Source organism: Syngnathoides biaculeatus, chromosome 9 (assembly GCF_019802595.1).
Source record: "Syngnathoides biaculeatus isolate LvHL_M chromosome 9, ASM1980259v1, whole genome shotgun sequence".
NCBI classification, from domain to species: Eukaryota; Metazoa; Chordata; class Actinopteri; order Syngnathiformes; family Syngnathidae; genus Syngnathoides; species Syngnathoides biaculeatus.
In genome coordinates, this window is record NC_084648.1 from 11,467,089 (window position 1) to 11,491,425 (window position 24,337).

Here is a 24,337-nt window from a genome sequence, read left to right on the forward strand (position 1 = left end):
AAATGATTAAATAAATATATCTTGTATGTACAAAATGTGATTTCATCCATCCATTTTCTGAGCTGGTTTCCCTCACGAGGGTCGCGGAATGTTTTTATTTCATTTTGGATTCGGACCAGTTGAATGGCTTATCCTTTTTCTGGAAAGTAAAAGAAAACGCATTTTAATCTTCATTTAGAAAGACACTTGTGTACATAGTTTAATTAAAAAAAAATTGGGAAATTTTAAACAACATTTTCTTTGCCTCCCTCATACAACTAGGAACTATTCAACGCTGCGGTAATGTTTCGTGCCCGAATCCATTTCTGGGAGGGACAAGTTGTATCGTTCAACGTTGTCGGTAAAGTACAAAACATTTTGTTCTTTTCATTTTTAATGACACCTGAATGTAACCGCCGCAAGCTTTACAATAACTAATTAGCAACGTACTCGTGATGCCAATAGTCGTAAAGTAAATTCATTTAATCTCAGGATGCCACGTTAGTAGCTAGCTTGCTAGCGAGATATGAGCAAGACCACTTAAAACTTTTCCCCGACGAGCTTTATGAACTATCCCATACATTTGATAAGTATTAATACGAGACGAGACGACGAGTCCTCATATACCGGGTACCTGAGGAATGTGGGAACATTTAAGGTTTCGTGTGCATTCGTGTGTAGGTTATTTGCCTTTTGGCTGTCACAATGCCCAAAAAGAAGACCGGTGCCCGCAAAAAGGCGGAGAATCGAAAGGAGCGAGAGAAACAGAGCCGAGCCAACCGGGACCAGGTGGACTTGGCCAAACATCCTTGCAATGCCAACATGGTGAGATGCCACCGTGGCTCGGTTGCTCAATTTAACCCGTGTGCATCTCCCGGGTTGTCACAGCTACTAATGCCTTCTTTCTTCTTGTTGTAGGACTGTGATAAATGTCAGAGGTGAGCAATTCAATTCGTAATGCAGTTAGGATCGACAGGGAACTAATCGTGTTTTCTCCTCTTAGAAAACAGAAGAACAGGGCCTTCTGTTACTTTTGTAATGTCGTACAGAAACTTCCCACATGTGCACAATGCGGTGAGTGAAACTGGAAAGTTTTTTTCAATCTATTTATTTACAAATGTTGCTCTTTTTTTAGTGGTGTAAGGGATGTATTCTTTTTTTGTTACAAGGCAAAATAAAGTGCATGAAAGCTTCAGACTGTGTCATCAAGCACCCTGGGATCTACACCACCGGGATGGGCATGGTGGTAAGTTCAAAGCAAAGCTGGGAAGACCCGCATAAAAGAAACAAATTGATCAATATTTTAAAATCTGAACGTGCCCTGACATTGTACAGTTTGGAACATGAATAAAATTCCATCCATTCATCCATTTTCTTTTGCTGCTTATCCTCATGAGGGTCACGGGCAGCGCTGGAACCTATCCAGCTGTCGACGGGCAAGTGGCGGGGTACTCAGCTGGTAAAGCGTTGACCTCACAGTTCTGAGGACCCGGGTTCCATCCCAGCCCCGCCGGTGTGGAGTTTGCATTTTCTCCCCCGTGCCTGCGTGGGTTTATTCCAGGCACATCCCACAAACATGCAACCTAAATTGGACACTCTAAATTGCCCCTAGGTGTGATTGTGAGTGCGGCTGTTTGGCTCCACGTGCCCTGCGATTGGCTGGCAACCAGTTCAGGGTGAACCCCGCCTCCTGCCCGGTGACAGCTGGGATAGGCTTCAGCACTCCCTGTGACCCTAGTGAGGATAAGCGACAATGAGAATGGATTGATGGATGGTTTGTACCACAATATCGATGCTTATTTCCTGAGCCCATCTATGGCATTTTTCATTGTTTATCATTTTAAAGCTAGTGGACTCCATAATGTGCATTTGTCTTTATTTTGTGAGTTTTCCAGTAAAACATCACCTGGGTGTGTCACTAAACTAATTGAAATAAGCCTGCACAGAGTTTTTTTTTTTTTCCTGCCAAACTGTTCACAATATCAGGCTGGCAAAGTGCCACTGACATACTATCGGACCATGCCTATGAGTACGAGTGCAGACCGGTACCACCGGCGGCCCTGGTATCCGTGCATCTCTCCTGTAAAGTTTGAATGAAATTCCAATTTCCAGCCACTGTCGTGCAGAAATTGACTCCCGTGTGAACTCGGGGCTTGTTTAGGAGAAAACAAAGCTAATATTCTGATATTCTGTCTTCTCTTGTTGACTGGATACACAGCTTCATTGTATCTTGGGCCATCTAGTGGAAGTACATTTCATTGTCTTTTTTTTTTTTTTTTTTTTTTCCAAGAAAAAGTACATTTACCAGAATTTTTTTTAAAAAAGGGAATTAACAATTTCTTATTTAACAGTCATCAATTTGTAGAGTTATGCGCCTTTCTGACAGCATCAATCAAAATAAAGACCGCTTTGTGCCGGAAAAAGATTTTGCAGAAACACAAAAGTGTTCCTCATGCCATGTCGTGTATCCATGTACATATTGCGTTTGTGATGATTTGTTATCGTGACATTTCTAACTTTTGCGTCCCCCAGGGCGCAGTGTGCGACTTCTGTGAAGCGTGGGTGTGTCACAGCAGAAAATGCTTGAGCACCCACGCCTGCGCGTGCCCTCTGGCGGAAGCCGACTGCGTCGAGTGTGAACGCAGCGTGTGGGATCACGGTGAGCGCCCCCATTGCCCCCATTGCCCCCCCCCCACTCCTCCTCCCTACAACCATGTCATTAGCTGACTCCCAACAAGTCACATCGCTACCTTTCCTTCCGCAGGAGGGCGTATTTTCCGCTGCTCCTTCTGTCAGAACTTCTTGTGCGAGGACGATCAATTTGAGCACCAGGCCAGCTGCCAAGTCCTTCAAGCTGAAACATACAAATGTGAGTCACTGCTGTCATGGCTAATATTTAGCAAGTGCCATGCAATAATATCTCCAGGGTTTATAGGGGGGCGGTTGTCGTCCTGTATGTGCAACCTGAACCCAACTTCTTGCTCTCTACCCCTACAAACTCGTCCACCCTTGTGTCTCCGATGCAGGCGTTTCCTGCAACAGACTGGGCCAGCACTCATGCCTGCGCTGCAAGGTGGGGGATGCAGCTCTGCTTACCTGTGCAGAATGAACTTGTGCACTGTAATAGTAGTCAGGCCAGCCAACTCAGCATTTATAACATTTGCTCCATTAATTGATTTTTTTTTTTAATGGTTCATTTAAAATGTATCGCTTAATTTTTTCAAGATATTAACTTCTATCTTTTAAATAGTTGATTGATTGATTTTATTTGAATTAAATCAAAGTGGTATTAGTACATTTTAACATACTATACTTGTAGTTTGACAACAGTTTAATCAATGATGGAAAAAAATGCAAAATGATTCTAGAAAATCTAAAAATATTTTTACACGCACATTTAACTTTATACTTGCTCGGCTACCATTTGTCAAGAGACTAAAGTAGCGTAATTTCTAGCGGCCTATAAGCTGCGACTTTTTTCACACGCTTTCAACCCTGATATTTATGCGGTGATGCGGGTAATCTGTGCTTTTTTTCCCCAATGGGCGCAAGGGGGCACTCTAGCGGAAAAAGTAAGAGTGACGTGTGGAATATATGTGCCGAGGAAGTGACTTTTACCGGTCCGGCCCTGTTAGCGCTGCGCTAGCGTGTTACTGCCGTGTCTCAGTGATTTTTACCAGTATGTTTTTTTTTTTTAACTGGCCCTGTTAGCGCGGCGCTAGTGTTAAAGTCTCTCTGTACCGTTTTTCTTTGTAAATATCTCGTGTTTCAATGTGGGCACTTGCGGCTTTTACACGTTTGCAGCGTATGTTTGTACTAAATGGTATTTCCTTTCCAAATGTATGGGTGAGGCTTATAACCAGGTTCGCTCTGTAGGCTGGGAATTACGGTAAATGGAATAAAACAACTGGCAAATTAGCTTCTACTTCACATTTTGCCTCCCAACACAAAAGCAAAACAACAAAATCTGACAGCTGGTTCCTCGTAAATCCTCGTAATTTGGAGCACTTTTAAGTGAAGGCGCCACTATATGCAAGCCCAAAACATTTTTTTCCTCCTCAAAATGTCCTGTCTGATTACTATGAGGAGGCAGTAACGCTCCCGCTCTTCTCCCAGTCCTGCTACTGTGACGACCACGCCAAGAGCAAAGTCTTCAAGCAGGAGAAGGGGAAGGCGCCGCCGTGTCCAAAGTGTGGCCACGAGACTCAAGAGACCAAAGACCTCAGCATGTCCAGTGAGTCTCCGAAACATCTCAACTGCCCTCTCGGCGTGCCAATGTGTCTCATGACCGCCGTGTGTGTGCGCGCATTTTCACTCACCGCAGCCCGCACGGTGAAGTTCGGACGCCAGGCCGGGGCTGACGACTACGACGACGACGACGGCTACGGTGCGTCCGGGTACGACTCGTACTGGAAGAACAGCGCATCCGGAGGTGGAGGACACAACTATGATGACGACGATGGCGAAGAGGATGACGATGAGGACGATGATGACGACGACGATGATGATGATGATGACGAAGAGGAAGACGACGATGAAGAGGAGGACGTAGTTGAAGAAAAAATGGCTGCCCTTAAACTTAGAGGGAGCTGCCAAAGTCTGAAATAGGATAAAGTTTTATTGACAATCTGGTGACAGTTTTGTTCCCCCAGCTGAAAACATTTTACAGCTTTTTATTGACTTCACTGTCAAAATACTGATAAAAATTTGATTTGCAAGCACAGGACAGCTAATGAATTAAAAAAAAAAGTCAAAGAAACTAACCAATAGTCTATGCGTGTCAAATTAATTTCTGCCATGAGCCACATCATAGGTACCATTTCCCTGCGAGGGCCTTTATGACGTGTTTCATCACCTCATATTACATAAGTTCAGCACAAGTAAATGATTAGTTATTGAGTCGAGGGCAATACTTGGTTAATTGTTCAAGTTACTGTAAAAAGGAGTTTGGTTAAAAAGAAAAAAACCCGCTATATTTATGATTGCTGGCATTGGGTGTAAACCTTGCATCTCCCGAACTATCTACATTTTCAGGACCCCACCACTCATAAGTGTGGCCACAATCGCTTCCATGTACGTTCTTCATTTTTTTCCCTCCTCCAAATCATAGTCATAGTCAGGGGTCATTTATTTAAATATTGTTATTTGTATTGAATAGCACCTGAGAACATCGATGGATTCCGGCAAAGGTTAACGTGTGGCCGAACACGCTTCCGCGTTCACGAGCCGTCAAAACCGTCACTATGTGGGATTTATTCCCTTTGAGAACAGATCCAGCAACAAAGTTTTCATATGCGTCCAGACTTTTCTACGCTTTCAAACTCTTCCGTGTAAATCTCAACGACTTACTCACCAGATCCAAGCCGAGTTCATCTATTTTTTTTTCACGTACCTTTGTTTATTATCACCTTCTAAATGTCTAACGGTATCGGACAAGACTCTGGGCGTCGTGCTGTATTTTATATTTATAGTTTTCGTGTCGTCTCCAACCGACTTAGCATTGAACAATGGTTTGTTATACTGCCAATATGGTGACGTAAACAAAAGTCACGTGATTTTATGACATAGGTGCAAAAGGTTTCTCTTTCTCTCTGTGTATATAAAATCCATCCCTTTTCTGAGCTACTTATCCTCACAGGGGTCGCGGGAGTGCTTGGAGCCTATCCCAGCTGTCATCATTGTGAACCGGCTGCCTGGCAATCGCAGGGGCACACGGAGACAGAAAACAGTCACACCTGGGGGGGCAATTGGGGGTCTCCAGTGAATGCATGTTTTGGGGATGTGGGAGGAAGCCGAAGTTAATATTTAGCGCGCAAAACCTTAATAACTGGGTTGTGGCGGTGTTCGGAATGATCCCACGTGATCACATTTAAACTCCTGTTAAGTGGGAGTCAGCACGCACCTGCCGCCATTTGAGTTGCCACTGATGGGCTCCACATTAAGTCGAGCTGTTCTAGTGGGATTTCTCCTGTTCTCCTTATCCTGCAGTTTTTGGATGCCCCCCCCCCACCCCCAGCCCTGAATGAGTGCACAGGACAACTCTCTCTCTCTCTCTCTCTCTCTCCTCTCTCTCTCTCTGTCAGTGACGAATCAGAAAGGCGTTCACTCAATATTGGGCGTGTGTGTGTGTGTGTGTGTGTGTTTATTTTTTTAATTTGCTGGAGCAATCGCGGCACTTTGTGCTTCGGTGTCTTCTTCTTTTTTTTAAACCGGAAACCACACACCACCTGCAGCAGTCCGTCCACCGTAGCGGCATGCTGCTGCAGTGACCATGGACGGCAGCTCCGCGTCTCGGCCACACAAGCGGCGGCGGCGGCGGCGGCGGCTGCGGCGGCGGCTGCGGCTGCGGGGGGTCGGTCGCGCACAGTCGGCCGCCTTCGTGACGGGGGGACCGCTCGTCCCCGTCCAAGCCAATTGTAACAAAGCGGTAAGATGTTTTTTTTTTTTTTCGTTTTTGTTTTTATAACTGTGTGTTTTTGGCGGAGGTGAATGCTCGATTTAAGTCACTTAAGTCGTGTGTAGTCACAACGCGCGCGCGCGTGTGTGGAGTGGGTTGTCGCCCTTGTGGCTTTGGATTAACCACAACAGGAAATCTGCCGACAACTTTCACTTTCAGTTGTCCCTGTGCCATCACTTTTCTCTGACGTCACGTGGATACACAAGAGCTGGGTCGTTACTCCGTTACATTTGCCCAATGAACAATTTGGATGCATTGTCAGCTGGTTCAGCGTTGGCCTCACGGTTCTGAGGCCCCGGGTTCAATGCCGCCCCCGCCTGTGTGGAGTTAGCATGTTCTCCCCGTGTCTGCGTGGGTTTCTTCCGGGCACTCCGTTTTCCTCCCACATTCCAAAAACATGCATCATTAATCGGACCTTCTAAATTGCCCCGAGGTGTGATTGTGAGTGAGGCTGTTCACCTCGATGTGCCCTGCGATTGTCTGGCAACCAGTTCAGGGTGTGCCCCGCCTCCTGCCCGTTGACAGCTGGGATAGGCTCCAGCACTCCCCGCAACCCTTGTGAGGATAAGTGGCAAAGAAAGTGGATGGATGGATGTAATTGTCAGAGTTGGGGGGGAGGGCATGATGATGATGATGTAGTTGTGTTAAGTTACAGATATTCCTATTGTTTTTTTTTTTGGTGGTGCATATGGTCAATGTTAGCCATATTTATGGACACACATAACTGTAAAACATGCATGTTTTGGGAAATGTGCCATGTTGTAATCTCACTTTCATATGCACAATCAATCAATAATACCGTCCCAGAAACAGGTTTGTCCGTTCAATCATTTACAGTAAGTATTCATTAATCATTCAAGCAAATATAATGAGGGCTACTTTTTCCTTTTACTCAAGTCATATTATTCTAAAGTACCAGTACTATTACTTGAGTACAATTTTTTTTTTTGCTGCTGTACCGGCGTCTGACAATGTGCCAACAAATTATTTGACTGGGGGGGGGGGTGGACAATAGATTGAGTTCCACCAGTTGTAGCAAAACTGCAGGATTTCCCGTTTATTGAGCCGAGGCACATATGTTACCCATACACTCACAATCACACCTAGGGACAATTTAGAGCAGGTGTCATCAACCTTTGTGAGGCTGAACAAGAACAAGCAAACTCAAAAAACAAAGCACAAAGAAACATAACATTGGCTTTGCACGTGGGAAAATTTTCATCCGTGTCAATCACGGCGCGCGGCGCCGTCAGCGGAGCGTGGACGCGTGGGACACGCGAGGATGTGCACTAACCCGTCCGTGTTGTTTCCAGACAGGCGCCCGGCTGCGGTTCTGCGCTCACCTGAGCGGGGGCAGACGCACGACTCAGGTGTGGCTTTGTGTGTTTGCGCTGAGGTACGACTACAGCGGCGTAGGCTCGCTTTGGGTGCCTTGCAAACCAGGAAAAAACAAACAAACAAAAAAACAAAACATTGCTGTCATTCCGACGCGTTTCGACGTTCTCCCCCTTCGGCGTTTCTCCACCTTCCAACTTTGACGTTTCCCAGTTTGCAAAATTCACCCCCCACCCCCTCAGAATTCGACTCTTTGATACGGAATGCATCCAACTAGGAATTTTTTTTGTTCATCAAATTCCAAATATTGTGGGAATTTTTTTTTCACATTCCAGTTCCTCCCACATTCCCAAATGGCCACATTTCCCGCTCGAGAAATCTTTGACAATTTTGCCTCCTCCACCATCGATTGATAATTCAAACGGTTCCTACTTCCAAATATTTAGCATATTTGCCGCATTTTGGGAGCTATTGCTAAATTTGGAATAATTAAGGTCCCAAAATAAGGCAATATTTGACTTATTTACCTCCCCTTTCCACATTTCATGAACAATCCAACCCATTCTGACTTCTAAATAGCAATCGCATTCAGAAGATCGTTGGAAATATTCCTCAATTTCCCAAATTTACAAATTCCGAGATATTCCCATTTGCTTTTATTTTGTAAACACAACCAATTAAAAATCCACGACGTGGCAACGAGTTTTCTTGAGTCCATTCGCTACTTGAAAGTGGCTCCGGATCTTTGCCCAGCTTAGCCGATCAGGTCGCTGGCAGAGAAACTCGGTCAGGGGCCAGGTATTAACTACATTTGGCTCACCGTTACATAACTTCACATTTTTCAAAATACGAAATATTTCCTCAGTTGTTTGATCCGTGTACCGTGAAGAAAATAAGTATTTGAACACCCAGCGATAGTGCAAGTTCTGAGGGGTCTGAAATTTTCATCGTAGGTGCGTGTCCACTGTGAGAGTGATAATCTAAAAAGAAAAATCCAGAAATCACAACATATGATTTTTTTTTTTTTAACGATTTATTGGTGTGATACTGCTGCAAATACTTATTTACTCATCTCACAGTGGACATGCACCTACGATAAAAATTTCAGACCCCTCCCTGATTTCTAAGTGGGAGAACTTGCACTATAGCAGGGCGTTCAAATACTTATTTTCTCCACTGTATCTCAAATCCAAAATCAACTTTCCAAGTCAAGCGCAATTTGTGAGCATTTTAACAACGCAAGCGCGACGGTCTTCATCTTTTGTGACTGGCCTCAGGTCTTGACGGTTCCTCCCGCAGCTTCTTGATTTCGGCTTCGTGTGGGCTGTCCACGCAGGAATCTGAACAACTCCAGCAGTGCCTGGGGAGCCTGACGCCCTCCATTGAGGTGAGCCAAAGGTGTACAAAACCGTTTTACTTTTAGCGCTCGCCATCAAAAGCGAGGAATTATTTGTATTCCGTGAAGCCACGTTGAAGCTTTTTCATTTCATATTTGGCCTTTCAGGAGTCCCGGGCGATGTTGTACGCGCCGTCCGTGGACAACATTCAAGTAAGTCGAGTGCCCCGAAAATATTGCTATAATTTCACGTTTTAGTTCAATCTTCTGGGAACGTATTCCACGAGACCTCCGCTCACGCGAGTGAAGCTCGAGGATCTGAAAGCATAACTGCAAAAGAGTGAGGAACACAACTAGCTTAACGTGAGCAGTATAATATTTCAAGTAATGTTAAGAAAATGGTTTTATGTGTGGGGGGAAAAAAAATTGTCATTTCGGAAACAGTAAATGTACACGAAGTTGTAATGCTGCTGCTGCAAAAAAAAATCATACTTTTACAAGTGTTGTGATTTCACGATTTATCCAAATCATAACGTGATCGTACTGAGAATATCACATCATAGTTTTACCGGTAAAATAATGTACCAGAAAAATAAATATTTTGCCCAAATATAATTGTCATTTACAGGGAGACCCAACGTTCACAGAAACATTTGCAGTAATTTGAAAAAGTAATTTCCAAGAACACTTTGCAAGATTCATAATATTTGGCAATTAAAGGGCGTGAGAGCAGCCGCTGTGGTTGGCAGTGAGCGATGTCGGCTGTAAACCCGAAGCCAAAGCGATCGTCAATGAAATTACCGAAACTGGCCTAACCCGTACAAACTATTCTCGTACTATTACAAAGATGTGTTTCTCTTTTCTGGCTCGCTTATCCTCACTTGGGTCGCGGGCACGCAGGAGCCCGTCCCAGCTGTCTTCGGGCCAGAGACGGGGTACACCTCGCACTGGTCGCCAGCCAATCGCCGTTTATTTGAAGTGATGAAATGTTGACTTTTGATTGACAGGTTCAGAAGAAGCATTATGCATTATGTTCACCTGATGAAAAGTTTCTTCGAATTACGAGGATCTCGGCACTGAGTTCACTCGATTTGATGTCCTTTGAAGCTGTAAAGCTCCATTGTGGCGTTGCTGTCTCCCACAGGCCAAGTGTCACTTCCTGTCCCTCAATTGTTACTTTTTGGAGCTTGTGATGGTCCTCGACGAAGAAGAAGTTGATGTGGACAATATTTACGCCAACTGCATCCAGGACTTCATTGACAATCTGGCTCTCGAAAGCGACACCGTGAGTCCGTGTACTGGCCCTCCCTCGGATACAGGTCATGTACAGTGAACCCCCCGCTATATTGTTTCATTTTTCGTGTTCCCCGACTGTGTGGCGTTTGCATGTTCTCCCCCCGCCTGCGTGGGTTTTCTCCGGTTTCCTCCCCAAAACATGCAACGTTAAAAATGGTCCCTAGGCGTGATTGTGAGTGCGACTGTTGTCAGTCTCCACTTGCCCTGCGATTGGCTGGCGACCAGTTCAGGGTGTACCCGGCCCGTCGACAGCTGGGATAGGCTCCAGCACTCCCCGTGACCCCTGTGAGGATAAGCAGTGAAGAAAATGGATGGATTGGATGTTTTAAAGCTGTGGGCCTTCAGTGTAACATCACCATGTTGTGCTGCAACGTGCCTGCAAAGTACAGTTTTATGCATAACACCAACACAAAATATGCATGCGAGGTGCATATTTTGCATATGTAACTATATCACAGATATTCACATATCACAGGTGGGTCTGCGGCGTATCCCTTCCAATAAACTGGGGTTCACTGTCTTGACTGAGTATGACGGGCGGCTATTCCTACTCCCAAACAGATGGTCGGGGTTTGAGTAATCGGACTGTCGTGTTTTCAGTCGCAGGTCAGCTGTCCGCCGTGCGAGGCACACGCGCTCGGGAATATCACAACGTTTCTGCACAGACTCAAAACCCTTCTGCAAGCCATGGCTCTCAACGCCAGTCACACGTAAAACTGACAAATACGAGGTGCAAATATGTCAAATCTTGTACAGAGGATAAAATGCCTTTATACGTGCAAAGAGGTCCAAACATTTTTTGGACAGCGGCAAGGCTTTTGCAATCATTCCGTCACAGGAGCTGCAGACGTCGTAGAATTATTGAAATCAACGATTAATAAATTATGGTCGGTCCTGGAACGAATTTGTGCAAAATGAATCGAGACAAAATCTTGTGGAAAATAATCTATGAGAAAGTATTTTGTCTTGTGAGTCCCAGTCCCAAACTAGTACTAATGCCACAAGAAAAAAAAAATAATTTGGAAAAAAAAAAGATTCCCAAGAATATATTTGTCATTTTATGACCGCGTCCCACCATTTTGATCAAGGTTGCTTTTATTCCATCCAACGATATCATCAAAATCCTAAAAATGAAAAAAAAAAAAAATCTTGTCATTGTCCAAATACCTCTGCACCCGTTTATACACGTGAATAACTTGATGTGTTTTTTTTTTTTTTAAATTATTTTAGAAAAATGAAATGTGTGAAAAACTCTTTTGGGGGTGAAACTAGGAGGTCGACATGGAGGAGGATGAATGAATCCTTTGGGAATATTTAACTCTGATCATAAGCTAATTGCTAACCGCGGATATACAGTAGTAGCTCAGAAATATGCTAAATCCGGCACTGAAATGAATGTTGACCGAAAATATGCCGGCTGCCAGAAAGTACTGAACGCAATAAGACAGAATATCGCTGAATGTGTTGGAGCGCCCCCCCCCCCCCCCCCCCCATTTATTGCGGCGGATACCTTCCAGACTCAGCCGGCGAGAATCTGCACTAGACACACTAAACAAACGTTAATAATAGTTTTGCTCCTTCCACAAGCGTTGAAAACATTCCACAAAAGTCTTCCAAATTATTATTTTTTTTTTTACAGTATTCCTTGGTGACTGGTCTCGCTGTATTGCTGGTAGGAAATGGGAGACGATCGTATGAAATGAGAGGGAAAGTCTGCTAGCTTAAGTTATTTATTGGTCACCACTAGTTGAAGTTTAGTGCGAAGCAAACACAAAACCAAAGAGAATTAATAACACATTCATGGGCAGGGTGGCAATTTTTTTTGCCTTATTGAGATAAAAGTTTTCTAACGGGCCACAATCAAAGAAATAACACTTCTTTTTCGTTTAACGCATAAAACAAAGGGCGAAAAAGATGTGATGTACCCTCTCGCGGGCAGCGTCCCAGAACTGGGACGGGTACGTTATCAGTTCTGTGAAGTTGCACATACTAGAGAGATGTTCAATAATAAATTCTTAGTCTAGAACGACACTTACGCATTAATAATACTGATGGATTAACATTTTGAAGACAAACTTACTGACCTTTCTTCTCTTGGAAAACGCTCCACGTGTACTTGAAGCAGCCATGTTGGGTCTGGAAGGAAAGGGAAATAACTCCGTGCTAACTTTGACCGATGAGTTATCCTCTCCTGATACCAAATTCTGGCTTCAGATTAAAACATATGCTGAAGGATATAATGCGTGAAAATCACGATGTCCCAAAAATGGGACGCTGCCCACGAATGGGTTTGAAATATTGCATATTCAAAGACCATAATGTTCAACCAAGCCACATATGGCAAGTCACTTAGCTTAATGCTAACACGTAATGCCAGACGCCATTGCAGTGCGCAGGGAACGTGTTATGGCGATGGTAAACCTTCAAACGGGCGCTACCTTCACGCACACTGAGCAGCAACGTAAATATACATCAAAATGCGAACAGCGTGATGAAGACAACTGTTGAAGTCCAGCGTTGCAGGTTTTGACACTCGGCTCTTTGTTAGCGAACGGCAGGTTGTGCAAAAACTACTGTGCGGTCAACAGTTGGACATCTTCGTTCAGAGCTTTAGAGAAGGTCAAATTGACCCCTCCGTGGATATTGCGCAATCCGCGTCACTGACCAATCAGAGGCCAGAGATCTGCATAAACCAAAGCCCCTTTTTGCTCCCGCCATTTTCTCAGACAACATTGCATGGTCCAGTATAGGTTTTGTTAGCGTTTTATCGTGTATTTGGGTTATTTAACGAAAAATATGGTTAAGAGGTGTAGTCACGGACTTTGTAATAGTGACGACAGGTATCCTGAAAGGCTAGTTGCTGGAGTTCGATTCGTACCCTTTCCAAAACCGAAGACCCAGTACGAAAAATGCCTTCGATGGATCAAACTTTGTGGAAGACCGCATCATCAACTAAATCCATCTAATATCAACCGGAACACATATGTTTACACGAAGGTATCCCTTATATTTGATTTTCAATACATGTCTCGTGTAAATGAATTCGAAGTTCTTCGCTAGCATAACATTGCTACGTGTGTTTAGCGATGATCGGACTGCACAAACGTGTCGCTTTCTTGCCGGCTCGCGGCCGAAGGTTAACCAGACTGTGTTTGCACGAAGATATGCCCTAAATTTGATTTTTAATACACGTCTCGTATAGATGAATGAGACGTTCTTCGCTAGCATAACATTGCTACGTGCGAATGATTGAATGAAATCAGAAGCATGGCGTCTCTCTCAGTTAAGAATGTATTGTATTGTATTGTAATTGCCATTTTTACCAATTGTTTGTCTTACGTCAGCGCACGTGGCGTGACGTCGCTTCAGGAGGCGTGGTTAAGTGCCCTGTACGGAGGGGTCAATTAAGCTACTTGGAAAGGTTAAGTACCTTTTAGATTCATTTCCTGATGGAAGCCTAATTTCCCTAAAAATGTTTTGTCTCCTTTATGTTTAAGTCTGTTTTAAAAGAGCTGTTTGGCAGATAGTGGAAAGTTCCTTAAAACAAAACAATGAACCGCCTGCTTCAAACTTAGAAAAGCCTGCTAGCTTAACGCTAATACGCCAAGCAAAATGCCATATAAGGGCTAGCAAAACTAGCAATGTTGTACACCTTTAAGCAACAAATGTCTGAACAATAAATGTGCTGCATAATGAGGAGACAGACAATGTAAGGCGTATATACTCAGGTAAATATTCGTTATCCTCTGAGAAAAATGTTTAATATGACTGCAGCGTACTGAGCTAACTGAGCTGCTTCGTGTACACCAATATGCATGACCCAGGTGCAACGTTGGAAGAAGTCGCATGAAATAATGAGCCGTATCCTGCTTAAATATTCATCCATCCATCCATCCATCCATCCATTTTCTTAGCTGCTTATCCTCACAAGGGTCATAGGAGTGCTGGAGCCTGTCCCAGTTGTCCTTGGGCAGGAGGCGGGATACACCCTGAACTGGTCGCCGGCCAATTGCAGGGCACATAGAGACAGACAACATTCGCACTCACAATCACACCTAGGGGCAATTTAGAGTCTTCAATCAACCTACCCCGAGTGCCCGGAGAAAACCCACATAGGCACGGGGAGAACACGCAAACTGCAAAGGCGGGTCCGGGATCAAACCCGGGACCTCAGAACTGTGAAGCCAACGCTTTCCAGCTGGATCCACCGTGCTGCCATAAATCTGTATATTTCTTTCAATTATGTTGTGACTATGTTTCACACGACTGCAAAGTGCTATTTTTCATATTAAAAAAACACTTGCAAAGATTTTTGTTGTTGTTGGTGTTTTATGGAATTTATGTTCATTTTCGCGGATACTACAAGATGTAACACAAACTTGACAAGAGATGACAAAAAAATAGAAAGTCATTTTAATTTGCTAAAATGGTGCAAGTACAAAAAAAATGAACCCCCCCCCCCCCAGAGTATGTTTCAGTGTAGGAAAAAAATAAATAATGAAAAAAAAATGAAACGTGCGACATGCGGAGCTGCACGTCGGAAGTCTGGACCGGGAACACCCTTATCAGCGGGAAAAGCGCTCAAGAGTCCGCTTTGCCGTACGAGCCCTCGGGAGGCCGGTAAGACTTCGGGAAGGCCATCAGCTGCAGGACGTTGAAGGCGTACTTCCTGCAGCCGACGTTCTTCTCCACGTTGTCCATGCGGCAGCCTTCTCTGACGGCCAAATGCAACGACACAAAAGAGTCACGTGACAGGCTTGCCGACGGCTGGGTCGACCCCACGACTAACGTTTTGGAATTGAAAAAAAAAAAAAAAAAAACACGTTGAGAAGAACTTATCACAGTGTCACTATTTTGTAAAAAGTAAAAAAAACAAATTAAAATGCACAGCAATACATTTGAAATGAACTCCATGATAAAAAAAAAAACACTTAAGGAAATAATAAATGATTTATATTAAGAACAACTGACTTTTTTATAAACTTAAAGCTTGAAACAGAAATTAAAAAAATTGACAATTGAGAAAAACAAATTAAAAAAAGATTTAATTGCTGTTCGGCCTAAACACATTCATTAGATTATCACTGAATAGGAACTATAGTAAATATTTTATATATTCAATATGAATAAAATCCACAGAAAGAAACTTACTATTATATTTTAATATTATAATATATATATATAGTATGTATGAGTGATACCGCAATATAATGAAAGGCAATTATTTACTGCTATATTATTGGAATTAAAACAATATTCCAAGTAACAAAGTTAAGCGTAAAGAAATCTTAATAATTACGTATTATCTCTTTATTCCACTTTTATTTTCCAAATAAATTTAGACCGAAATAAGAAAATCATATACTGCTCTGGAATTACATATTCAAAATAAAACAAAAATTTTCATATGCAGCATATATATTAGTATGTCATTATATTTTCATATGTATATATATATATATATATATATTATGTATGAGTGATACTGCAATATAATGAATAAAATTATTTCCTGCTATATTATTGGAATTAAAACAATATTCCTGGTAACAAAGTTAAGAGTAAAGAAATCTTAATAATTACGTATTTTCTCTTTATTACACTTTTATTTTTCCAAATAAACCTATACCTAAATAAGAAAATCATATACTGCTCTGGAATTAAACATTTAAAATAAACAATAATTTTCATATGCAGTATATATATATTTCATATTTATTTTAGAACAGAAATGAAGTTGTAACTAAATAAACAATCAAGTAAGAAAATAACATACTGCTCTTATAATTTTCGCCATAAATATAATGATGGGGGGGACCTTACAAAATCCCCAAAACCACATGGGAAAAGTTTGTATAATTATTTTATTTTATCATAAAGTAAAAAATAATCTTTGAACACCTGTAAATCCACCATCGGTCCTCATGAAATATTTTACGAGTAATGTCATTGTAAGGTGAACTAAGTCCTCGGTCCAGAATGAAGGCAGCGAGCGTCAAGCAGCGCAGGCGCTTCGTCACCTGGAGGGTGCGGCGCTGGCACAATCTCATTTTACAAGAACACAAAGTCCACTTTGGTGGGGGAAAACTCGCATCACAAACGTCTCACATTTCCCAAAGCGCAATTGTGTTTACGGCCCTGCCCGCGTTTGTCGCGTCATCAAAAATGATTGATTTGTCTTTTGACACCGCGCCACGACCTGTGAAACCTTCAAACGGAGTTTCCCCGCAATGGGAGGTCGCCGATCCGGTTAACTCGGCCTGATTGGAAAAGGGCGTGAAATGATTCCTTCAACCTCCGTTGTATTTATTTATTCTTAATATTTTTGCAGTGTAAAATCAACAAATGCTAACAATAACGTCACGGCTATTGATGCTCAAACCGTAATGCGGGGAAGCTAAAAAAATTGTTTTGGCCTGAGTTGGAACCATAGAAATGAACATTAGTAGATACGACGCACTAATTTTCAGCTGCGTGTCTCTGGAGACGATAAACATAATCCGTCAGCGCACTTAATTTGCGGACGCCATTCAAACGCTAAAAACGAGGCTGCCCGCACATTGAGCTGCGTGCGGTTTCTCAACAATGGCGTAGAATCACAACAAGGGAACTGGGAATACCTTCCGCAGTTAAAAATGTTTGATTCAAACGTTCTGCGTCGATATCACACGCTTACGCGCTAAACATCAAAATCAGTCGAGAAATGAGCAAGTGACGACTTCATTTCAATGTACATGATGGCAACGTCGCCCCTCCTGCTAGCGTGGCCGCTAAGTCGGTTAGCCGAGCAGCTACAACGCTTCTCTCACGCTACGACTTAAACGCTCTCACACACACAACTCGTACTTCTGTAAATATTTTTGCTCAGGCACTCTCATACAATATACTGAATGTTTCTGGGGTGTGTGCGAGTGGTAAGAAGAGTTCGAGAAAGGGTGAGCACAGACGCAGAAGAGAGCGAGCGAAGGCCTGGTGGTTGTCAGCCGCTTTATTGATACTTTGCCAGCAGAAAAACCAGACTTAAAATGAGCCAGACGACCAGCAGGTGGGAGCTGACGAGCAGCAGGGCGATGGGGTAAAAGTGACGCGACGTCGGTTTGCTCTCCGCCGCCGCCGCCGCGCCCGCCTCGGGGTCCTCCCAGCACCCCAACTCCCCGTGGGACAGCCGACTGAGGGAGGGGCGGCAGGGAAGGACGCCCCCACCCCCAATGGCGGGCAGAGAGAAAGAGCCAAAGAAGGCAGGTTAGTGGGTGACTTTTAAATCCGTGAAGATGGAGGAAGGCGAGAGAGGCAGCCATGGAGGGTGGAAGAAATGTTATGGATGGAGGAAGGCGGCGGGTGCAGGATGCAGGATTCACCTACCGACCGTCCTACACGATCAACTCACTTTCCTGACCACGAACTCTCCTACCTACCCGGATTTCCCCACCTTCCTTCCTACACATGTACCTACTGTTCATACCTACGTACAGTACTATATATCTACCTAGCTACTACGTCTTGGTACAGTTGGCGCAGTTTTTACGCCGGATGCCCTGCCTGAGGCAACGTCTCTCGGGAGCGGAGGCCCCAGTGGGATACGAACTCACGACCAGAATCGAGACTCAGACGCACCAACCGCTGAGCTATAGGACCTCCGACCGTCATCTAAATCCCGATTCGTTATTCATGCTGACGGTAATGAATGACTTCCGGATCAGAATCGAATCGTTACTCTTTGTACTATTTCGAAATAAATATGTTCAAGTCCAACAAAGGAAAAATCTAGTCCTGATAAAACTCTTTATCGAACCAGGAAAAAGAGTACGCTAGTGTATTTTGGCTGACGCTTCTCCCACTGGAAGAGTTTTCACTTTCAAGTTTAAAATGATATACTTGAACCAGGATCACTCTCGGTACCGTGGCCAAAGGTGGAACCTTGGTTGGTTTTGCACCTGTCGGTGCCGTAACTCGCCGCTGCCTGGAATCAGCTGCCTCTTTTCTAGCTAGTTAACTAGCTTGCTAACTGTATCATCTGGCACAAGGTGGCTCAAATTTCTCCCACTCAGTCTGCCGTTCTGGGTCACCTCCTGTCCAGATTCGGTTGTGGCGCTGCCGCGAACATCCGTGCATCGGGTTAGGGTTAGCATCTGCATTTGCATCTGCGATCCGTCATCGACTGCAATACCGACTGCGCACATGCAGTAACAGTGGTTGGGGGGGGGGGGGGGTACTCGACTTGAAACTATTAAGAACATCCTTTCTCGACCTAAAGTAAATTGAGAAATATTTTTGAAGTAGTTATTAGTCGCAAAGTAGCGATGTCAGGTTTCCTGACACCCCTGAACATTCTCTACCTTGTAAAGTTTGAGTATACCTGAAGCGCTTGAGGGAGATGAAAAAAAATATTATTGTTATTTTAACCACACCCTACCCGCCCGCACACACCTGCCTCCCCACCAATTACATGTAGCAGAATCTGCGTGGGGTTGAGGACTCCGTGCACGGCTACATGCCATCCAGTTGAGCAGGTCTTGATCGCTGACCTACTTTAGTATTATTGAGCACTGTCAACTTACCGGAAAGCACGCCAGCCATGCGTTGGGTTCAAGCGCATTCCGGCATGCCGGGAGAGTTTTGTGGTCGAAAAACCAAAACAAACATCTCTGTTTTGATGCGTCTTATCTCCAAGTTTGAATCTTTACAGTACACACAGTCATTTTGCAACTTTGGATAGCCCTAACCGGTCAGAACAATGAAGACACTGCGTTGTTGTTGTTGGGTGTTGCTTGGGACTTGTGGGGATGGGAACACGCTTGTACGTGTGTTTATGAAAATGGCGGGAAGTGACAAGCAGGGTGGGGCGCGTGGACGCAAAAAAAGCGTGGCTCAACTCATGTTAAAGGGTCAGTTCAGCTAAAGCGGGTGCGTCAAACTCATTTTTATCGTGGGCCACATCGTAGTTGTGGTTTCCCTCAGAGGGCTGTTATGAAAATCTTTAACTGCCTCATCAGGAGTTTTGGAATCAGAATTTTTTCAAACTGTCGTTGATGTCTGGGCACGCAAAAATACTTGCAATATTTCAATATCATCATTTGTAATGACAATTTGAAATTTTGGTACAGATGGGCCGCATTAAATCAAGCGGAGGGCCAGATCTGCCACCCGGGCCTTCAGTTTGACACCTGTGAGTGAAAGAAATTCAAGTTGACTTGTTACTGTAGTTTTAGCTACAGTGGTACCTTGATTTACAAACATTCTGCGGCTAAGTTCCTAACTGATTTCACCGGTATCTGAAAATGTGAGCGAGACGCGGGATACTGGAGGGTTGTGGCGTTCGGCGCCGAATCTGCCCAAATCTCAAATTCTGACTCCTTAACTCGCAGCAAAATCTCGACCCAGTGAGTCAAGTTAGCACTGCGTGGACTTGCTTACAAGATGGCTACCGCATAAGAACGGGAAAAAGGTTGAAGAAAATTTGCTGCTGCTGAGGATGAAGACCTCCAGAAAAAAAATTGGTTGCACAAAGTCAAATTATCGTGATTAGTGATTTAATCGTCTAATAGTGGGTTGTGAAAAGAAATCAATAAGCCTTTTTTTTTTTTTTTTTGAAAAAAAGCACAGATGAGGTGAAACTTTTGAATGAAATTTCTCATGTGACGAAAACTTGCAACGCCTGGCACATTTATTCTCAAAGTGTAGTCCCGTAATTTCCGGCCTACAAACCGCGACTTTTTTCACACGCTTTCAACCCTGCGGTTTATGCTGTGATGCGGCTAATTTGTGCATTTTTTTCCTAATGGCCGCAAGGGGGGACTCGAGCGGGAAAGGTCAGAGTGAGACCGGTGGAATATATGTGCCGAGGAAGTGACTTTTACCGGTCCGGCCCTGTTAGGGCTGCGCTCGCGTGTTACTGCCGCGTCTCTGTCATTTTTACCGGTGTGGTTTTTTTTTTAACCGGTGTGACGGTCTGAGCGCTCCCCTGTGCTGAAAAGTCCCCTTGGGATTAATGCAAAGACTGGCATGGAAGTAGAAAAAGTAGAAAAATTCTAAAAATTCGAATTCATGCGCATTAACCTGAAGAAGAACTTTCAGTACTGGAAGCGCTCAAACCGTCACACCTGCCCTGTTAGCGCGGCATTAGCACAGCTCTAGCCTTTGCACGGTGGCGCTAGCCTTAGCGTGGCGGCGCTAGCGTTAGCGTTAGCACGTCGGTGCTAGCGTCAAACTCTCTGTGTACCGTCTTTGTAAATAACTCTTGGGTTTCAATGTGGGCACGTGCGGCTTTTACGCAGGTGCGGCATACACATGTACCAAATGGTATTTCCTTTACAAATGTCCTGGGTGAGGCTTGTAACCAGGTGCGCTCTGTAGGCCGGGAATTACGGTACATGTACAGGTAATTGTGAAAAATGTTCAGACTGTGCATTATGTTAGTGCCATTTGGTTTTTTTTTGTTTTTTTTTTTTTTTTTTTTTTTTTTTTTTTAAATCCAGTACATTAAATTTGTTCAGTTCAGTTCGGTTGTATTTAACGTTTATGTGCAATGCATCTGAATTCAATGATTATTTGGAGTCCAGTTTGGAAATGGCCCAAATCCTGGGAAACCAGCACCTTCGATTCTGCGCTTAAGGTGACGTAGATGAAATGACCCTTTAATTCCGACGGATTCCACCGATTTCCAACAGCGGCGACGGGCAATGGGCAACGGGACCCTTTTAACATCTTACCTCCGCATACAGTCCAGGGCCCGGACGAAGAAGTCCTTGCTGAGCTGGTGTTCGTCACGCAGCAGGGCGCACTGCTCCAGCGTGACGGACATGGACGTTCGGTCTTTGGCACTTTTGCAGCTGGTGAACCTGATACCGTTCAGACGTCGGCAAATCTGAACATCGGGAAAATACACTTATTGGGTTCAATGGTTAAACCTGGCGGGCGGGGGCGTGGGGGGTGTTTTGAAAACAGCTAAGCCGAGTCGTTCGTAGAATAGATAAAAAGTTATGTGGAATCACGGCATGCTTGACTGATAATGACAGCTTTTCATACTGACAAATGGGACACGTGAAATGAACTCTCGACCTTTTATCTGCACCTCGTAAACGGAACACCTGGAATGAGGTAATAACAAACACGTGGCCATAGAACACCAACCGAGTCATCGGCCCACTATTTTTAGCCCTTGTTGTAATTCTGACAATACAGCATGCAAATAACTTTCACCTGAAAATCTGCAGCGTTTTAAGTCAAAAAGATGAAAATTGTGTCAACGTCCTAAAATGTCACCTGCAGTTCTTTGGCAGCAAGACACCGCAGGATGGCAGTAAAGCACTACCTTTGCCTGAATGAAACTCCTCAAGTCACTTCAACGTTGTTCCTTGGACCCAAGTTGCCGGCAAAGCACCACTTTTGTCCAATTGAGCTCCTCAACTCATTTCAACGTACTTGCTTGGCACCAATATAGTTGGAAAGCACAACTGTTGTGTAAGTGAAGCTCCTCAACTCACGTCAACGTACAGTACTTCCTTGGTACCAAAATTCCACAAGAAAGGCAAAAAAGCACGACTTTTTTCCGATTGAGCTCCTCAACTCATTTCAACGTATTTGCTTGGCACCAAAATAGTTGGAAAGTACAACTGGTATGTAAACGAAGCTCCCTAAGTCACGTCAACATACTTCCTTGGCACCAAAATGCCACAAAAAAGGCAAAAAAATACTACTTTTTTCCAATTGAGCTCCTCAACTCATTTCAACATACTTGCTTGGCACCAAGATAGTTGGAAAGTACAACTGCTGTGTCAATGAAGCTCCTCAACTCACTTAAACATTGTTCCTTGGACCCAAGTTGCCGGCAAAGCACCACTATTGTCCAATTGAGCTCCTCAACTCATTTCAACGTACTTGCTTGGCACCAGTATAGTTGGAAAGCACAACTGTTGTGTAAGTGAAGCTCCTCAACTCACGTCAACGTACAGTACTTCCTTGGCACCAAAATTCCACAAGAAAGGCAAAAAAGCACTACTTTTTTCCAATTGAGCTCCTCAACTCATTTCAACGTACTTGCTTGGCACCAAGATAGTTGGAAAGTGCAACTGCTGTGTCAATGAACCTCCTCAACTCACTTAAACATTGTTCCTTGCACCTAAGTTGCCGGCAAAGCACCGCTTTTGTCCAATTAAGCTCCTCAACTCATTTCAACGTACTTGCTTGGCACCAAAATAGTTGGAAAGTACAACTGGTATGTAAACGAAGCTCCTCAAGTCACGTCAACATACTTCCTTGGCACCAAAATGCCACAAGAAAGGCAAAAAAATACTACTTTTTTCCAATTGAGCTCCTCGACTCATTTCAACATACTTGCTTGGCACCAAGATAGTTGGAAAGTACAACTGCTGTGTCAATGAAGCTCCTCAACTCACTTAAACATTGTTCCTTGGACCCAAGTTGCCGGCAAAGCACCACTATTGTCCAATTGAGCTCCTCAACTCATTTCAACGTACTGCTTGGCACCAGTATAGTTGGAAAGCACAACTGTTGTGTAAGTGAAGCTCCTCAACTCACGTCAACGTACAGTACTTCCTTGGCACCAAAATTCCACAAGAAAGGCAAAAAAGCACTACTTTTTTCCAATTGAGCTCCTCAACTCATTTCAACGTACTTGCTTGGCACCAAGATAGTTGGAAAGTGCAACTGCTGTGTCAATGAACCTCCTCAACTCACTTAAACATTGTTCCTTGCACCTAAGTTGCCGGCAAAGCACCGCTTTTGTCCAATTAAGCTCCTCAACTCATTTCAACGTACTTGCTTGGCACCAAAATAGTTGGAAAGTACAACTGGTATGTAAACGAAGCTCCTCAAGTCACGTCAACATACTTCCTTGGCACCAAAATGCCACAAGAAAGGCAAAAAAATACTACTTTTTTCCAATTGAGCTCCTCGACTCATTTCAACATACTTGCTTGGCACCAAGATAGTTGTGTCAATGAAGCTCCTCAACTCACTTAAACATTGTTCCTTGGACCCAAGTTGCCGGCAAAGCACCACTTTTGTCCAATTAAACTCCTCAACTCACGTCACTGTACTTTTTTGGCGCCAAAATGCCACAAGAAAGGCAGCAAAGTACTACTTTTGTCCATATGAAGCATCTGACCTTACTTAAACATAGATCATTGGCAGTAGCATTTTTGGGGAACGCATTCCCTGTTTTTAAACTATTAAGAGGAAAAAACCAATGTTGAATGGGAAATATACCATCTTATTACATATTATATGTGGGCGGCACTGTGGGACAGCTGTAGAGCGTTGGCCTCACAGTTGTGAGGACCGGGGTTCAAATCCCAGCCCTCCGTGTGTGGAGTTCGCATGTTCTCCCTGTGCCTGTGTGGATTTTCTCCAGGCACTCCGGTTTCCTTCTGCATCCCTAAAACATGCAATAATTGGACACTTTGAATTGCCCCAAGGTGTGATTGTGAGTGCGAATGGTTGTTTGTCCCTATGTTCAGGGTGTACCCCGCCTCCTGCCCTGGGATAGGCTCCAGCACTCCCCACGACCCTTGTGAGGACAAGCGGCTGAGGAAATGGATGGATGTTATGTGTACATTTTAAGACCAATGTAATAATTCAATGCAGTTTTGCGCAACTACTGACACTGGACTATCGGAGCCAGTATTAAAGAATCTGTGCAAACTATTCGGAAGGGGGATTTTGTTTACGTTCGAGGGAAAAAAATCTGCTCTCCGAAGGCGGAGCGAGGCAGTCGGCGCTCACCGCCGCGGCGCTCCACAGAATCTCCACATTCTTCCTCCGCTTGGTGACTACATTCTGGCCCAGGGTTTCAAGTAGTTCCTTGATGTCTGTCTGGCTTGGAAACACGGTAGACCTGTTGTACACAGCGCGGGAGGAAAAAAAAAAGCAGCGAGAATGAGACGCTCGCGCAACAACAATCCACGCTTTAGTAA

At 44.0% G+C, this 24,337-nt stretch overlaps 3 protein-coding genes across 5 annotated transcripts in view; 2 read left to right on the forward strand and 1 right to left on the reverse strand.

Moving 5' to 3' along the window:
- Positions 1-195: 195 nt before the first annotated feature.
- Positions 196-4,729, forward strand: znf330 (zinc finger protein 330). The gene is made up of 10 exons (XM_061831002.1): positions 196-340; positions 661-804; positions 898-917; positions 983-1,053; positions 1,149-1,225; positions 2,512-2,638; positions 2,744-2,848; positions 3,006-3,052; positions 4,096-4,213; positions 4,304-4,729. Exons 2-10 carry the CDS (start codon positions 685-687, stop codon positions 4,585-4,587), a joined length of 969 nt encoding a protein of 322 aa, XP_061686986.1. The 5' UTR covers positions 196-340; positions 661-684; the 3' UTR covers positions 4,588-4,729.
- Positions 4,730-5,875: 1,146 nt separating this feature from the next.
- LOC133505607 (uncharacterized) lies at positions 5,876-14,876 on the forward strand. Of its 3 annotated transcripts, none has more exons than XM_061828789.1 (6): positions 5,876-6,406; positions 7,750-7,806; positions 9,108-9,158; positions 9,276-9,320; positions 10,252-10,392; positions 11,004-14,876. In XM_061828789.1, exons 1-6 carry the CDS (start codon positions 6,251-6,253, stop codon positions 11,115-11,117), a joined length of 564 nt encoding a protein of 187 aa, XP_061684773.1. In that variant the 5' UTR covers positions 5,876-6,250; the 3' UTR covers positions 11,118-14,876. The 3 variants fall into 3 exon arrangements, with proteins under 3 accessions (XP_061684773.1, XP_061684774.1, XP_061684772.1); XM_061828788.1 differs by having other exon boundaries at positions 6,055-6,406; positions 7,750-7,832; positions 9,071-9,158; XM_061828790.1 differs by lacking the exon at positions 7,750-7,806 and having other exon boundaries at positions 6,049-6,406.
- A 1,317-nt stretch (positions 14,877-16,193) lies between these two features.
- inpp4b (inositol polyphosphate-4-phosphatase type II B) overlaps positions 16,194-24,337 on the reverse strand; it is a 181,196-nt gene continuing 173,052 nt past the window's right edge. The window contains 4 exon segments of the mRNA XM_061828785.1: positions 16,194-17,572; positions 21,113-21,267; positions 24,147-24,241; positions 24,244-24,258. Coding sequence (XP_061684769.1) covers positions 17,392-17,572; positions 21,113-21,267; positions 24,147-24,241; positions 24,244-24,258 — 446 coding nt within the window. The 3' untranslated portion in view covers positions 16,194-17,391.

What these genes read in the sequence shown, in the direction of transcription:
- znf330 (XM_061831002.1), top strand. Translation starts at nt 685, where the DNA reads ATGCCCAAAAAGAAGACCGGTGCCCGCAAAAAGGCGGAGAATCGAAAG. An exon ending in CCACCGGGATGGGCATGGTG is followed by an intron (nt 1,226 to 2,511) that starts GTAAGTTCAAAG and finishes TGCGTCCCCCAG; the next exon opens with GGCGCAGTGTGCGACTTCTG. An exon ending in ACTCATGCCTGCGCTGCAAG is followed by an intron (nt 3,053 to 4,095) that starts GTGGGGGATGCA and finishes CTCTTCTCCCAG; the next exon opens with TCCTGCTACTGTGACGACCA.
- LOC133505607 (XM_061828788.1), top strand. Translation starts at nt 6,251, where the DNA reads ATGGACGGCAGCTCCGCGTCTCGGCCACACAAGCGGCGGCGGCGGCGG. An exon ending in AAGCCAATTGTAACAAAGCG is followed by an intron (nt 6,407 to 7,749) that starts GTAAGATGTTTT and finishes TGTTGTTTCCAG; the next exon opens with ACAGGCGCCCGGCTGCGGTT. An exon ending in TGGCTCTCGAAAGCGACACC is followed by an intron (nt 10,393 to 11,003) that starts GTGAGTCCGTGT and finishes TCGTGTTTTCAG; the next exon opens with TCGCAGGTCAGCTGTCCGCC.